Source organism: Protopterus annectens, chromosome 2.part2, assembly GCF_019279795.1.
Source record: "Protopterus annectens isolate FY-2018-M chromosome 2.part2, PAN1.0, whole genome shotgun sequence".
NCBI lineage: Eukaryota > Metazoa > Chordata > Ceratodontiformes > Protopteridae > Protopterus > Protopterus annectens.
In genome coordinates, this window is record NC_056730.1 from 1,107,465,642 (window position 1) to 1,107,482,407 (window position 16,766).

Here is a 16,766-nt window from a genome sequence, read left to right on the forward strand (position 1 = left end):
TTCTACATTCTACTTGCCTCCCCCTTTTCATCACGTTCTTGTTTTCCCATTTCCAGTCTTTAATTTGGTTAAACAATAGATGAGCACACCACTATAATGGTTGTTTAAGGCTTCCACATAACTGCTTCTTAACACAGCTTTACGTGTGTGATCGTGCAGAGGCCCTTTGAGCTGCATAAGTGCTCTTCCTCTTCTTTCCCGTGGCCTCATCTCAGTGCTACCTGGGCTTTTTCCACAGCAACAAGCAGGGTATGCATTAAGTTCACCTTCTCACAGTGATTATGCATTAAGTTCACCTTCTCACAGTGATTATGCATTAAGTTCACCTTCTCACAGTGATTATGCATTAAGTTCACCTTCTCACAGTGATTTTACCTGCTCACATGATAAACAGCAATGAGATGACTACAACCACACCCATTGTGTTTCTAATTCCCAGTCATGAAACAAAGGTATAAATAGTATGCCTACAAACTCCTGTATGGACAACATCTCTTACATGCCTTGTTCCCCTCACACCACACTTAGTGCTGAAATCTGTACATATAATAAGTTAAGTTTACTGTGATGACTGGATCCAGTTCTGCAAGGCAGAAGATCTACTTCACACACTGCAGTGCTATATCATGGCTGTAATGCCACTATTACTGTCAAAGTTACCCTGAAGGGACAAAAATCAAAAGGCCTTGAATAAATAAAATACTGTGTTAATTTTCCAGTTAGGGTACAATTCTCAATACAGTAGGAAAATTCAATGTCAGGATTCCCATCCTAACATTAAATGTATTTCCATCAATTGAATCTTAAGTATGGTCTTATTCTAGTAACACCCAAACCTTGCTCTCAAATCCCCTAGGGTTAAACAGTTCACCTGTAACTGCATTATTCTTTTAAGGACAGAAAAATAAGTTTTCATTTGGGATATATGTTATGAAGTACCAGCTAGCCCAGAGATCATAGAAAAGTGGGATCTGATGTCTGTTAAGGACCAACTTGCATGCCTAATCTGCTAATTTTTCTGTTTTCTGGCCAAGACATGCTGCAAATCCTACTTATGCAACATCTGATTTTATTTTATTTTTTTTTTTATTTGTCTTTAACTAGGATACAGCACTGATCCACATGGACCTTCTTCAGCCTCAGCCCAGGAGCACTGTCCAGTTAAGTGACCTGCTGAGAGTGACACAGCAGGTGAAGGAAGGCTGAAGGGATCGAACCCTAGACTATAAGAAGCTGCATTTTTTTATTTTCATTTAACAAAACAAATGCCCTTTGTATGCTCAATGCATTCCGGTCATTAAAATGTGACTTGTGCAGTGCATCCTTACATCAGTAAGAAGGTATAATAAGAGGGGAAGCTTGTGTATCCTTTTCTCAGGCTGTCGTACACAGTGTTAATTGTACATTTACATTTACTTATCTGTCTTCTGTACTTAAGTGCAGCCCTACTGGTTAAATGAAGCAAACAATTACTCTATGTTTTAAAGGTCTTGTGTGCACGCGAGTGTGTGTGTGTATGTTATGTGTGTGTGTGTGAGTGTGTGTGAGTGTGTGTGTGTGTGTGTGTGTGTGTGTGTGTGTGTGTGGGGGGGGTTGGTGGATCTTGCAAGGGCATCTAGTACTGCAGAATAAACATAAAGACTTAAGGTATGGATTGTAGATATACAGGAAATATTACAGAGGCAATAGTAAATTTTTTTTTTAATTTTGATTGTGTAAAAGAATTTTGAAGGGAGCATTAGTACGCAGTGCTGATTTATAACTCCCTTTCTGTATGTCTATCTTCTCAGCAACTGTGTAGCCATGCAGGTACATATCTCTCTACTTAATGGTGCACATTATTTCATATGTACAGTTCATATTGCTGCTAAACTGGAAGATTTATTTTGATTATTTATGGAATACAACTGTTTTATGAAGCACAGCAAAGTATGCTAATATTCTGCAGTCACTCCAGGCTAATGGTGAAATAGCTTATGAGACTGTTTTCTATGCTGCTCCAAATGATGCTGCCCTTTACTCATCCCTAATTAGGCCAATCACTGAAACTAATGCTACCTTTGGCCTATGAACCTATGAACCTAAATGTTATTAAAATAGCTGAAAATATTTTAAAGGATCCTGATTACAGTTAACATTTCAAATTTTCCAGTTATACATTATCACTTACTAAAAATTACAACAATTGCTCAAGTGTTTTAAAGTGCATCTGGCTATCCTGATCCATATAATCTGTGACAAGAGAACTGTTTACCATAGAATGCAAATTAATACAAACCAAAGTGTTATGTTGACAAGAGAGAAAAATGTTTGGACAGCAAAAATGGACTATTAATATCACACGCGTGCACAGACACACACCCACACACACACACACATACAATCTCACATTCCCTGAAGCATAATGTTTTATTTTTGCAACTACAAACTTAGTATAGAACTAACCAACTAATACAAAGTTTAATTGTAGCATTGACATGTTGCACTAATCTTGTTGCATACATCTGCAGACGAAAACAGACAGAATATAGCATTTCACCATTCTGTGCCACAGAAAAAAACAAGGCCTGTATATACTGCTAAATTACCTGTGATGAGATAGAAGGACATGGGGACGTTGGAGCAGAAGCAGCACTCATAAAGAAAAGGTTAAGGTTTAGGTAGTGCTCATGGCTGCAAAGAATCCTCAGGAACTCTAATCGCATTGAAATAAGTGTAGACATGGAGTTGAGCTTGATTGATAACTATGAAGAGAGACAAATAATGAATTCATTAATCTTAGCTAAAATGGGAAGCTTTTATTTCTCCTCTCCACTTACATAGAGAAACATAAAATACAACAATGCATTAAGAAAATATCAGGTAGCTCTAATTCTCTTGTTCTGCCACATGGCAATTACAAGAATTCTGACTGATACTATACCGTCCATATTGTTATACTGAAGTAGACACACCACACTTCTTTGTAATATTCTATAAGGTGCAACAATGCAATACATTTTCATTTCTGCATCACGGACTGTTACTTTTTCAAACTCAACTCCATTTCTTTTCTACAGACTAATATGGAGGATCGCTGATGGCTCTTATCTGCCACATAAAGTACTGCATGATCAATTTTGGAACAAGCAAACAGAGATTCATGAAAAAAGGTCATGAACAGATCAGAGAGCTTCTTAATACATATTAAATTAGTCAGAAAGGAAAGTTTCAGCCAGAAATTTGAACTGATGTAGAACAAGTGGTAAAAACCGCTGCCATATGTGGTACATGCCACAACCACAACTAAGGAAGAAATGCTGCCATACCCAGTTCTACATCATTTGTGCAGCAGGATGATTATAGAGCTGTTCCATTTCAGAGGAGTGATGTGTATCGTTAGCACTTCCATGAAATTATTAACCTAACAGATACAAGTGCAGTTGCGATTAGTGCATTAAAGACCACTTTATCAAGGCAAGGAATATCTGATGTTGTCATATCTAAGAGTGGTCCGCAGGATAAGTCAGGAATTCAGAAAATTTGGGAATGAGTGGGTTCTTGATATTGCCTTTTGGATTGCGTAGTTTTGATCCTTTGAGCAGCTGGCGTAGTTTGTACAGTGTTCAGTCTTTCCTTAGTATCTCACCGGGTAGGTAGAGCCTCACTACTCCTCTCTTTGTGCTCCCACGTTGTCAGGAACAAGATTGTCTTTTGGGAGAAACATTTTAATTGGTTGTTTAAAACCATTCATTGTTGATTAGACAGAATCATTTTCCATACCTCTTAACCTCTTAGAGCAAGAAATCTGGACAAAGGCACAAATAATGAATGGGGGGACAAAGACCAACAAATAGGGACACATTTAAACATTGCTCTTACAAACTTAGAAAGTTGATATAATAACAGATGTTGCATTAGCATGAATTTTCTGAAGAATATGAAGTTTGAAACTCAAATGTGCACCATTACTTTCGGACTTTAGTCCTCAATGACTTGTCAGTGATTTGCCAGAAAACCACAGTTTTTATAAGAAACAGACCAAAAATATGAATCAAAAATTTGGACACTCTGCAAAAATCTGGACAGCTGAGAGGTATGCGTAAGGATGGATTTTTTAATCTAGAATAAAAAAGGAAATGTGCTACATTTGTTATCTTCATTTCCCTTGTTCTAAATCATATGCTGTTTTAAAAAAAACACAAATGGTATATCTGTGATTCTAAAATCGGTCCATATCTCATCATATGTTCATAGGGGCTTACTAGACTATTGATCTGTGAGGATCTTAACAAGCCTATCCTTGTATTCCCATGGTAATTAATAACCCTTATATTTTGCAATACAAATATCCAAACATGGGCCAAACAAGTACAGGTTGGAGTATTTACATGTTTCCCCTATCTGTGAGGGCCAGTGGTGCTAAACCACGGTGAATTTGCCATTACTCATCCATTTATTCAAATTATGTTTGAACAGAGTAAGAGATGTACTCTGCTTTATATTCAGTGTAAGACTGTTCCACAGATGTGGTCTTCCTTGTGATACATTCCAAGGTGTAACAGGTCTGATAGAAGAAGGTCTGTTTTAGCTGTATATGAAGAGGTTGCCTCTCAATAGCCTATATGATACTGAGAAGAGAGAAAAGGCTTTAAGTTTGTCTGCACAGTTTTATGATTTAGACTTCTGATTTTTTTTTAGTGGAAAGTATTGTGGTGATTCTGGTTGTGACAAGTGTTTGGACAGGTTCATACTGAAAGGGGCATTAGACTCAATGATCAACCTAAAGCGTGTCAAGTACAGTGGAAGAATTGTGCCCTTGGATCTTGATGTCATACCTTTAGATTAAAGCCGTGTGATGAAAAAGAACTTCCTTACAATGGTGGTCAAAGGGCAGTTCATTGCTGACCTATATAACTTTGGGATACATTTTCATTGGTGTGTTGTCAATGTGTTAGTTGCAAGGAGAGTTGTATTTGCCAAACAATAGTTATACATTTTTTAGCATTAAGTTTTAGTCCATGGTTTTCACACCATATTTTTATTTGTGACAGGACCTCTTGTAGAATTGTGGTGTCCTCTGGGGAGTTTATGATGGCACCAAATTTGCAGTCATCAGCCACAAACACTTAATATTATCTTTGACCTCCGAGAAGTAAATTCCAAAGAGAACTGGCCCAAGGGACTGACTCCTGAGGTACTCCACTAGTGACAGGTCTTTTGGAGCAGGAAGAGCAGCCTCCCTTAGTTCTTAGGTTCTATTTATGACCCAGTTTGGTATCCAGTGAGTTACATGGGAGTTAACATTTAGCTGGGAGAGTGTAGATATAATGCAAGAGTGTGGGATGGTGTCAAATGCCTTTGTGAGCTCCTGAGATGCAGTGTGCACTGATTTGCTCTCAGCAGATATGCAGTGTGCACTGATTTGCTCTCAGCAGATATGCAGTGTGCACTGATTTGCTCTCACCAGATATGCAGTGTGCACTGATTTGCTCTCACCAGATATGCAGTGTGCACTGATTTGCTCTCATTTATTTCCTCAGTGACTTTTCTGAACAAGTCAACCAAATTAAATAGGCTTAACCTGCCCTTGATGAATCCGAACTAGGCTGAGTCAAGATTCTGTAGGTTACCTATATCCTTATTTACTTGTTAGGGTTATCACCTGTCCCTCTTTGCAAAGGATAGTCCCTATTTGGGCAGTAGTGTTCTGTGAAAAAACTGAACCATAGCTTTACAGATGAGACGGGTAAAGCTTAATTACCTGGGTCCTTTAAAACCCCACCTTTGTGCAAGGGAATGACTGTTGCTGTATTTGAATCATCTGGAACAAAGCCTGTTTTGAGGTTAATACTGAATAGCCTTTGTAGGGGGATCGCACAAGTTTCAGTAGGTAGCCTGGTATGTTATCTTGCCCGACAGATATAGTGTCCTTGGCACTTAGACAGTGCCTTGAAAACTTGTCCTTAGGAAGATTTGAAGGGAGGTGTAGATCAAAGTACCTGTTCTGAGAATGCTGGAGGGGAGAGGGTGGTGAGGCTAGAGCTGAACTTGTTTGGTAGTAGATTGCCTATGTCCATCATTTACTGTGCTGGGCATTGCTTTTTAGATTTCTAACATAGGTAAAGAAGGCTTTTTGCTTATCTTTCACCTGTGTTTCTACTTTTACCTGCTATCTGGCTTTGGTTGATTTCATTAGGATGCAGAGCTCCTTGTTTAATTTAGTAAGAGGACTTCTGGTTCCTTGAGAGTTGGATTTATTTTTTGCTTACAATGAGATTTTTTTCTTTTATTATAGAGCCTGTTTATATTGGGGTTCCACCACAGGGCTTTATTTTTGAATTTGGCATTGTATTTGTTTCTGAGCAGGACAGATGCATCTATGTAACTATTTCCATGTGCATAGTTTGCCAGTAAAGAATTCAGTGGGACCATCGAGGTGGAAGGGGCTTTTGAATTTAGTCAGGTCATCAGTATAGTTACCATGGTTATGTCACCTGTGCACCTGAGATGAAATGATGCTTTACACTTCATGGTATTCATCAGGTTTGTGAACTAGCTTGTACTACATAAAAACATGAAAAGACATACAGCCATCTAAAATCACAGCACCTCATAACACGGTAGCATTAGAAAGAAGATAGAGCTTGTGAGACTTCTTAGTACTATAACCATTATTGAAGTACTAAGCTTTAGTGCATGTGTTACTGCTACAAAAGGGTACAGTTGATAGGCTTAGGTGGCTATCAAGTTGGCACTTACCTGGTTGCAATAATTCCTGATAAGGTTAAACACAAAGCCACGATCCATTAAGGACAGGAGATCATACAGAAAAAAGGCCAAGTTGATATTTATCTTCTCTGCATGTTCTGCTTCCTGACAATATTCAAAAGAAGACATGTTTCTGTTAGGAATTCTGTTTGTGCTAAAGGCAGTGAAAGGCAAATTACCAACTAACAAATGTAAAGCATGCAGTTTCTACAACCATTGCTGCTAGTGTAAAGACTGCATTTAATAACTGTAGAATGCATTTTAAAAATATAAAATATGATAACAAAAAAGATGACTTGGTCTAATAAGTCTATACTACACTTATCCGTTTAATCAACTGCAATGCCTTGTAGTCATGTTGCTTGTCTTCCTCCAGTGCAGTCCACACATAGAAGCATGACATTCAAAAAAATAAAACTATCAACAAGAGTGTATGAGAAAACTGCAACCAATATGATTTGTATGAGTTCTCCATCACTTCTCATTTCCACTCACAGACAAGATACAGCACTGCTATATGATCTTCAGCTGTGTCATACTGACAAACTATAAAAGTTCTGCTATACCAGAGAAAGGCCTCTGAAATACTTAAACAAGACACACCATCTGTGTTTGCCAATACATAATACATTAATCATGTCATGTGTGCTGTAACTTAAGCTGTACAGTCTTATCCTGGCTTCTTTCCTCTAGAACATCAGAGCACTTAGTGAGATACCATTTAATACTGGAAAACTGTTAACGAAAAAAAGAAAAGTAAATGAAGGCAAAGGCAATGTTCAGAGTAAAAGAATAAAACAAAAGTAAGGCCATAAAATAGTATGCCATAAGTAGCAGCGCCCATAGTATGGACAAAGGGTACACAAATAGTGATTTTGATTGAGGCACAGTGTCTTGATGAGGCGACAGTTAGAGAAACCATGCATTTAGTGAATAGGAAGGTCAAGGAGGGAGAACAGGTGACCCACGCATGGTGCAATACAATTTCATGTGCATTATTGTACAGCTATGTGACCAAAAAGCCCACTCCCAATGCAGAAGCATAAACTTTTCCACAATAATAAAACTTCAGGGTAAGTTAAACTTAGGCTGGGAGCACACGATCGTCCCCTGCATTACATGTTAATGGCAACTTCCACTCAAAGACTTGTTTAAACACAGTTCTGTTATGTTCTATTTGTGGGAGTAGATCACAACAGTACTTATAATGAACAGAGAAAAATTGAGTCAGAACAGCATGAGTACTGTCCTACTCACCACTGGAAAATGGCTTGGCAGGATTCAGCATAATGACAGGAACCAGACGATCCAAAAGGGAGACAGACATACAAAAGGGAAAATGCAGGTACTTTGAAGGAGCTCTTTCTGTGGAGAAACAACAAAGTTCCAGCAACAAAGTTGTGAACTGCTGTGTACAACACCTATGACAGTTGGCTATGCTGTTTAGAAATAGGGAAATTAATTGAACTTCACTGATACTGCCTAAAACAAAAAAAAAAAAAAAAAAAAGAAATATAGGACCAGAAATGCTTGTAAGAAACACAGTGAATCAGAATATATTTAAATGAAGAATCCATGGTTTGTAAATTTAGATACAGAGTCACCCAAGACCACAAAGAAAACAGCATCAAATTAGGAAAAATATGAACATTTTAAGAGGAAATGGTCATAGGTTCATAGGTTCATAGGTTCATACTAGGCTATCTGCCCTAGGGCATTTATAAGCCTAGCCAGAGTGTGTGTGGCTTTCACCACCCCTTAGAATGAGAATACTATACCCATTAGTTTGCTGTGCCTCTGTCCAGCAGTGATACAGAGATGATTCCCGGGGTAAACCTACGATCTCCCATCCACTCGTCAAGATTTTTCTTGAACAGAGTCAGTGAGGGGCTCTGCCTCACATGGACTGGGATTCTGTTCCATAGTGTAGGAGTCTCTGGGTGATGAATCTGTCCCTCCAGCACGTCCTATTTATATCCGTGTTGAGGTTTAAGTCTTTGCTCTCGTGGCTCTGGTGGATTTGGATTTTTGAGGTGGAGCATGTCCATTAATTCGGGTTGGACATGGCCTTGTATGTCAGGCACAGATCACCTCTGAGCAGGCGGTATGCGACTGAATAGAGCTGGAGTTTCTTCAGTCGGGCATCGTATGACATATGTTTGAGCCCCTTTATCCTTTTGGTGAGGAACTTTTGGGGTCTTTCCAACTGCTGCAGGTGTCGGGTAAGGTACATTCTGAATGGGCGTTGTACTCAATCATTGGTCTGATAAGTGAAGAGTACAGGGGTACAATGACCTCTCCTGATCTGGATGTGAATCCCTTCATGATCAGGTGGGCAATGTAGAAGGTCTTCCTAACCACTTTGGCAATGTGAGTGTCAAAGAGAGGTTACTGTCAACTTGGGTCCCCAGGTCCCTGATAACTTCTTCCGTGTTTAATGGATTACCACCTATGTGGTAATTAGGGGTTACCTTGTTTTTCCCAAAGGGTATGACTATACATTTTTGGCATTTAGCTTAAGGCCATGGCTCTGGCACCAGTTATCCATTTCTATGAGACCTTTCTGGAGGATGTCTGTGTCTGATGGAGTGTCAATTATGGTGCCCAGTTTGCAGTCATCTGCAAATTTTGTCAGCCACAATCCCCTATGTTTGCCTGCACTTCAGAAAAATAAATGCCGAACAAGAGGGGCCCAGGACTGAGCCCTGTGGGACACCGCTCATGACCGGCTTAGAGTCTGACATGGCACCAGCAACTCTAACCCTGTGTGTTCTGTCCTTGAGCCAGTTTGCAACCCATCTTGTGACATATGGGTTTACATCTAAGCTGGTGAGCTTTTCTATGATGCCCGAGTGGGGTATTGTGTCGAATGCTTTTGCTAGATCAAGGTAGGCTGTGTGAACTGCCTTACCCTCATCAATGGCCTTAGTGACTGTTTGAAAAAGTCGACCAAGTTCAAGAGGCAGGATCTGCCCTTGACAAAGCCAAATTGGGTAGGATCCAGTGTCTGTAGGTCCCCAATGTCTTTATTTATGAGTTCCATTATGATCCTCTCCATAGCTTTGCAGACAAGGCTCGTCAAGCTTATGGGGCGGTAATTTCAGAGTCCGTAGAAGCACCGCCTTTGTGGAGTGGGACCACAGTTGCCATCGCCATTCTTTGGGTACGTATCCTGTAGTAAGGCTAAGATTAAACAGCAGCCTTATGTGTGGGTTTAGTTCCTCATTGAGTTCGTGTAGCACACAGCCGGGGACACCGTCCGGTCCCATTGATGCTGTGTTTTTGCTTTAGAGAGAGCAGCTCTCACCTGGGCATCTGAGATGTTTGGGAGGCTAGACTCTGGTGGGATAGATATTTCTCCTTTTGGGGAGGGAGGGAGAAATTTGCACTGAACCTGTCTGCCAGTATGTTGGCAATGTCTGTGGGTTCAGTGATTTTTATCATTTTGGACTAATTCTGAGCATATCTGGGAGTTTCCACCCAGGTTTCTAACATAGCTAAAGAAGGCTTTAAGATTGTCTTTTGTGTCATTAGCGATTTTTCTCTCAAAGTTGGCCTTGGATGATTTTATGAGTGATCGTAGTTTTTGCTAGTATTGATCAGAGATGCCTTCCCATTTAGGGATTTTGCTCTGTCATGTAGTAGCTTTTCCTCTTGTTGTAGAGTTTGTTTATGGCTGGAGTCCACCAGACCGGCGCCTGCCTTTGGTGGAAAAGGTCTTGATTTTATTAGGGATTGCTTGATCCATACATTCCTGGAGGTGCTCGTAGAAGGCATTTGTAAGGGTTTCAGCAGCGTGGGTTGTGGTTTCCACTGGCTCGGGGCCTTGAAGGATACCACTCCAGTCTTAAGAAGTGTGAAGTTTGCTTTTGAGAAGTTCTTCACTGTGGTCTTTTTGCTGGGGTGGGGGCGGGATGTGGATCTCCAGTGAGATTAATTTATGGTCTGATCTCACCAATGAGGGATATACTTCCGGTGTGGAGCATTTTGTCCCCATGTTTGTGATGATCAGGTCTAGTATATTTTCTCCTCTTGTGGGAATGGTGACTAGTTGTTCCATAGCATTTGAGTTTATGAACTCAAGGAACCTTTGGGCTAGGGTGTTGGGGCTTGAGTAATGTTCCCAGTCTATGTTTGGGTAGTTGAAGTCACCCAATATGATGGTGTTTGGAGAGACATTTATACTCTCCAGTTTCTTCAGGAAGGCTGTATGGGTTTCCTGAGTTTGAGAAGGTGGTCTGTAGCATGTTACAAACTGTAGGGCAGTTTTACCTATGGTTAATTGCACCTGGATGGTCTCCGATGCTTCGTGCATTGCCACTAACCTGGAGGTGTGGGTATCCTTTATGAATATGGATACTCCCCCTCCTTTTGTAGTTCGGTCCGGATTTTGGGGCCGGAACGCATGATATGAGGTATAACCTGATAGTGCTGGGGTGCTCTCAGGAGCCTTGAACCAGGTTTCAGTCACAGCACAAACATCGATGTTCTCCATACTGAGGAGGGCTTCGAGGGCGTGCATCTTGAGGTTTAGACTTCTGGCATTGAGCAGTATTACCCTTAGTTTTTTTAGTTGGTCAGGGCAAAAAGGCAGAACAAGAAACAGTAGAAGAATAAGGTAGACATGATGCAGTTAAGGCCGACTTTAAGAAAAGGAAACAGATTTAAGAATAAAAAGAAGAGGACCAGTTCTTATTTTCAAGAAGGATTTGATTATAAGAGAATATGAAGGATACTCAATAGTTAAAAACATGAATATAAAATGTTAATATCTGAGGAAAGAAAAGAAACCAACAATAAGGCAATCTCTATCCTGCAGTCCAAATAAATTCTTGGCCTCTTTCCTCCCTAACTATTTGCTCCCAATGTCTTGGTTCTTTTAACAGTTTTCTGCAATAAATTCCAGCTCCCTCTTGTCTATTATCAGTAACACTCATTGCAGTCATCCCTATCAGCAGAATCTTCTTTCTCCATTCTTGTATTGGCTTAGTTCTTAGAATAGTTTCTCTTACTTTATAAATATAATATTCTGCATGGTTATTGTTACTCTCCTTAAGGATCTGCATCAAAAATCCTAGTCTCTCCTTGTTTCTTGAGCTTCCCCATTTCATCATCATCCCTTTCCAATTTGAATTATAGGTTTCTGCTTGTGCTATGTATAGGAGCTTTAACTGTGTAGTTCTGAAATACCATTTCAAATTGGGTAATCCTAAACTGTCTTTTCAATTGGAAGAATCAGCTTATCCCACTTTAATCTTGCTATCTTCCTCTCCAAGATAAAATCCTTTGGCTCTTTATTAATTGCTATCCACAACTTCTACTCTGATTGATAAAATTATGCCCGACCTGTGTATAAAACGAAAGGGGCTAAAAGCATTTTAACTGCTTGTATCTTGCTATCCATATCCATATAATACAGCATTCAAATTCTCAGTTTCTGTGCTATCTTTTGTTTATTCTCTTCCTAGATATACTTAGCTGCCACACCAGAATAATTTTTAATCCATATTTCTAAGTACTTCATTTTATCATGTTCCCATAAATATGGATATTGCTGAACTATTTCATGTATGGTACATAATTTGCAGCTTTTGCCTTTTGTTTTAGCTTCATTAATTTTGTATCCCAAAAAGAGTTGAAGTGCCTCAAAATGTTCCACAACAATGAAATGTCCTTTTCTGGTTTTATCAGGTATAAAATAATATCATCTTTAAATAGAGCCAGCTTTTGCTGACTACCATATCAATTATATCCTTGAATTTCTGAGTCCCTTGTTTTCTTTGCCAATAGTCCTATAGTGCAAATAACAAATGGGAAAGAGGGCACCCCTGTCAAGTTCCAGTGCTCAAATAGAAATTATCAGAGAGGAACCCAACCACTTTAATTTTTGCCTCTGATTCCTTATATATCCTTCTAATCAACCTTATAATTTTATCAGGGAATGCAAATGCTTCCATTGCCCTACTCATAAAATCCCAGCTTATTCTGTGGAATGCTTTCTCTGCATCAAGGTCCACCTACAACAGTGGCATTTTCTTACAGTCTGCTTCCCTCTAGGTCATCAGTGTTCTGTTAATGTTATCAAATGTTTGCTTCCCCTCTACAAAACAACACTGATCTATATCTATCAATTTTGGCATCACCTTTGCCATTTTTTAGCCAATATAGACAAACACTTTATAATCATGTTTTAGGATTGAAATGGGCCTGTAAGGAACCGAATCTGATGGGTCTTTACCCTCTACAGTAAGGGTGTATTACAGCCGCCACCGCTTTCTTCCAGTAAGTTGGTGCTTCTCCTCCTCTTAAAATACTGTAGAAGCTGAACACTGCAATCACTCGTATACAAATGGAACTGGTCCCAGCACTTGTAAAAGTAAATAGGAATATACCACAACTAGTAGAAGCGAGCTCCAATCACTGAATTGAAATAGAAAGTCTCTTTAGAATTCACAAAAATATTCCAGGACTGTTGAAATAGATACCATTTATTCATATACAGAAACGTTGAGCGCTTTCACTCGTCATACACGAGCTTCCTCAGAACAATTAAATTATTCTTCATTCACTGTTTAAATATATGAAATGGCGCCAAAAATCATGACTATTTAAAGCAACAGTGTTTTATAACAGACTTGTCATAGAAGAATAGTATACAGTCCCTTAAAAGCTATACCATATTTGTTAAAAGTAACTTCTCTATGTAGTTGTTTAAAAAAGAAAATCACATACAAATGTTTTTATAAAATGTTACTTAGTGTAATATTACAAAGTTTTTACTTCCGCTCTCAATGTTAAACTAAAATGTTATAAAAATCACTCTGTACCTACAATATTTAATCCTAATAGGAAATGTAGAGTCCTAGTAGGGCATTTTCCATATATGTCTCCTAATTTAGACAACCTACATATCATATTATTTTATATCTAATATGAACTAACCTCAGTCCTAATATACACATATTTATAGGAATTTGATCATATAAACTGATGACTCATATGTAATACTTCTACAGTACAATACTTATTGCCACCATAATGGGAATTATTAAAAAATGTAAACATTAATCTCTAACCATCAGAAGTGGTTTAACTGTAATATAGTCGTTTATACCAGGCCAGGTCATAGCATCTGTAAAAACTTGCCACCAATATTCTTTAAAAGCTAACCAATTCTTTGTGTTACCCCCTCTAGGGTTAGGTTTTATTTTCTCTAAGATGGCAAATTTAAAAGTGTGTTCTATACCTACAGCATTGATATGTTTAAATAAAGCATTTCTTCCATCTTTGGTTTTTATACTATATAAATGAGAATAAATTCTTTTCCTAAATTGTCTTTCCGTCCTACCAATATAATAAGCTGGACATATATTGCACTTGGCAATATATATAATCATACTGGTAAGACAGTTACCTTGAACTGGTCTAATTATGGATTTGTTGTAATTCTCTAATACCACTGTGTTGTCTTCACATATGTGCCTACATTGACCACAAGCCCCACATTTGCTGGTATGCTTCGTACTGTTAACTTCTCTTGTAGAGCTATTTTCAAATAGGTATTTCAAGTTCTTACCCATCTTATAAACAAAATGTGGTTTGGGCCCCAAAATTGTGTGTGTTTCTTCATCCATTGAGAATATTTGCCAATTCTTAGTTAGAATACCTTTTACTCGGCTAGAAAATGGTCCATATTGCACTATACATGCTTGCTTAAATAATACTTCTTCTCTATTGTCTTTTACTTCCTTATTGGAGGTTCCAATTCCTTCCAAACAATTACTGCCTAAAAGGGGTGGGTATTTAAGTCCCCACTCTTTGCTTATGTAATTTCCTATGTTAAGCATCATATGTTCATCGTAACCTCTCTCTCTAAATAGATTCATTATGAACGCCAATTCTACTTCAGTTTCCTTTCTATCAGATGTCATTCTCAATGCTCTTATGACTTGCCCCTTGTAAATATTATATTTTAACTTGTAGGGATGGTTGCTGCTGTAATCTAAATAGGAATTGGAAAAAGTAGTTTTCCTATTTATTTTTGATTTAAACTGACCATCTTCTAAATATACAAAGGTATCTAAATAAGCTACCCCCGATGTACTGCTCTCATTGGTGAATTTCAAATATTCACTGGACAAATTTAAATAGTTAGTGAATTCTTCAAACGTCTGAGTGTCACCTTTCCACAAAATATATGTGTCGTCTAAGAATCGCGAATAATACTGCACATTAGCAAAAAATGGACTGTCAAAAATGACATTCTCCTCCCAGTCCAGTATATCCTAATATATATTAATACCCACCCCTTTTAGGCAGTAATTGTTTGGAAGGAATTGGAACCTCCAATAAGGAAGTAAAAGACAATAGAGAAGAAGTATTATTTAAGCAAGCATGTATAGTGCAATATGGACCATTTTCTAGCCGAGTAAAAGGTATTCTAACTAAGAATTGGCAAATATTCTCAATGGATGAAGAAACACACACAATTTTGGGGCCCAAACCACATTTTGTTTATAAGATGGGTAAGAACTTGAAATACCTATTTGAAAATAGCTCTACAAGAGAAGTTAACAGTACGAAGCATACCAGCAAATGTGGGGCTTGTGGTCAATGTAGGCACATATGTGAAGACAACACAGTGGTATTAGAGAATTACAACAAATCCATAATTAGACCAGTTCAAGGTAACTGTCTTACCAGTATGATTATATATATTGCCAAGTGCAATATATGTCCAGCTTATTATATTGGTAGGACGGAAAGACAATTTAGGAAAAGAATTTATTCTCATTTATATAGTATAAAAACCAAAGATGGAAGAAATGCTTTATTTAAACATATCAATGCTGTAGGTATAGAACACACTTTTAAATTTGCCATCTTAGAGAAAATAAAACCTAACCCTAGAGGGGGTAACACAAAGAATTGGTTAGCTTTTAAAGAATATTGGTGGCAAGTTTTTACAGATGCTATGACCTGGCCTGGTATAAACGACTATATTACAGTTAAACCACTTCTGATGGTTAGAGATTAATGTTTACATTTCTTAATAATTTCCATTATGGTGGCAATAAGTATTGTACTGTAGAAGTATTACATATGAGTCATCAGTTTATATGATCAAATTCCTATAAATATGTGTATATTAGGACTGAGGTTAGTTCATATTAGATATAAAATAATATGATATGTAGGTGGTCTAAATTAGGAGACATATATGGAAAATGCCCTACTAGGACTCTACATTTCCTATTAGGATTAAATATTGTAGGTACAGAGTGATTTTTATAACATTTTAGTTTAACATTGAGAGCGGAAGTAAAAACTTAGTAATATCACACTAAGTAATATTTTTAAAAAACATTTGTATGTGATTTTCTTTTTTAAATAACTACATAGAGAAGTTACTTTTAACAAATATGGTATAGCTTTTAAGGGACTGTATACTATTCTTCTATGACAAGTCTGTTATAAAACACTGTTGCTTTAAATAGTCATGATTTTTGGCGCCAATTCATATATTTAAGCAGTGAATGAAGAATAATTTAATTGTTCTGAGGAAGCTCGTGTATAACGAGTGAAAGCGCTCAACGTTTCTGCATATGAATAAATGGTATCTATTTCAACAGTCCTGGAATATTTTTGTGAATTCTAAAGAGACTTTCTATTTCAATTCAGTGATTGGAGCTCGCTTCTACTAGTTGTGGTATATTCCTATTTACTTTTACAAGTGCTGGGACCAGTTCCATTTGTATACGAGTGATTGCAGTGTTCAGCTTCTACAGTTTCTACATTTTTTGTGAGTCCTCTTAAAATACTGTTAAACAAAACCTTCCAGATCTTTATCAGTTTTTCCCTCCTAGCTTCCAAACTTCCACATGAATACCATATACTCCTGGGTACATTCATATTGATAGGAAATACATCACCATTTTTATCCCATCTCCTCCTATCCTATTAGTAATTGAGCCTCATTTGCCTCTAACCTTAGCATATTTAATTCTTCCATAAAC

General features: G+C 37.9%; 1 protein-coding gene across 1 annotated transcript in view; it reads right to left on the reverse strand.

The window, feature by feature from the left end:
- The window catches only part of DOCK8 (dedicator of cytokinesis 8), a 1,731,107-nt gene that overhangs the window by 577,421 nt on the left and 1,136,920 nt on the right, over positions 1-16,766 (reverse strand). The window contains exons 27-28 of the mRNA XM_044064485.1: positions 6,742-6,855; positions 2,589-2,744 (exon numbers count right to left, since the gene is read on the reverse strand). Of these exons, the coding sequence (XP_043920420.1) occupies positions 2,589-2,744; positions 6,742-6,855 (270 nt within the window). The remainder of the gene's footprint in view (positions 1-2,588; positions 2,745-6,741; positions 6,856-16,766) is intronic.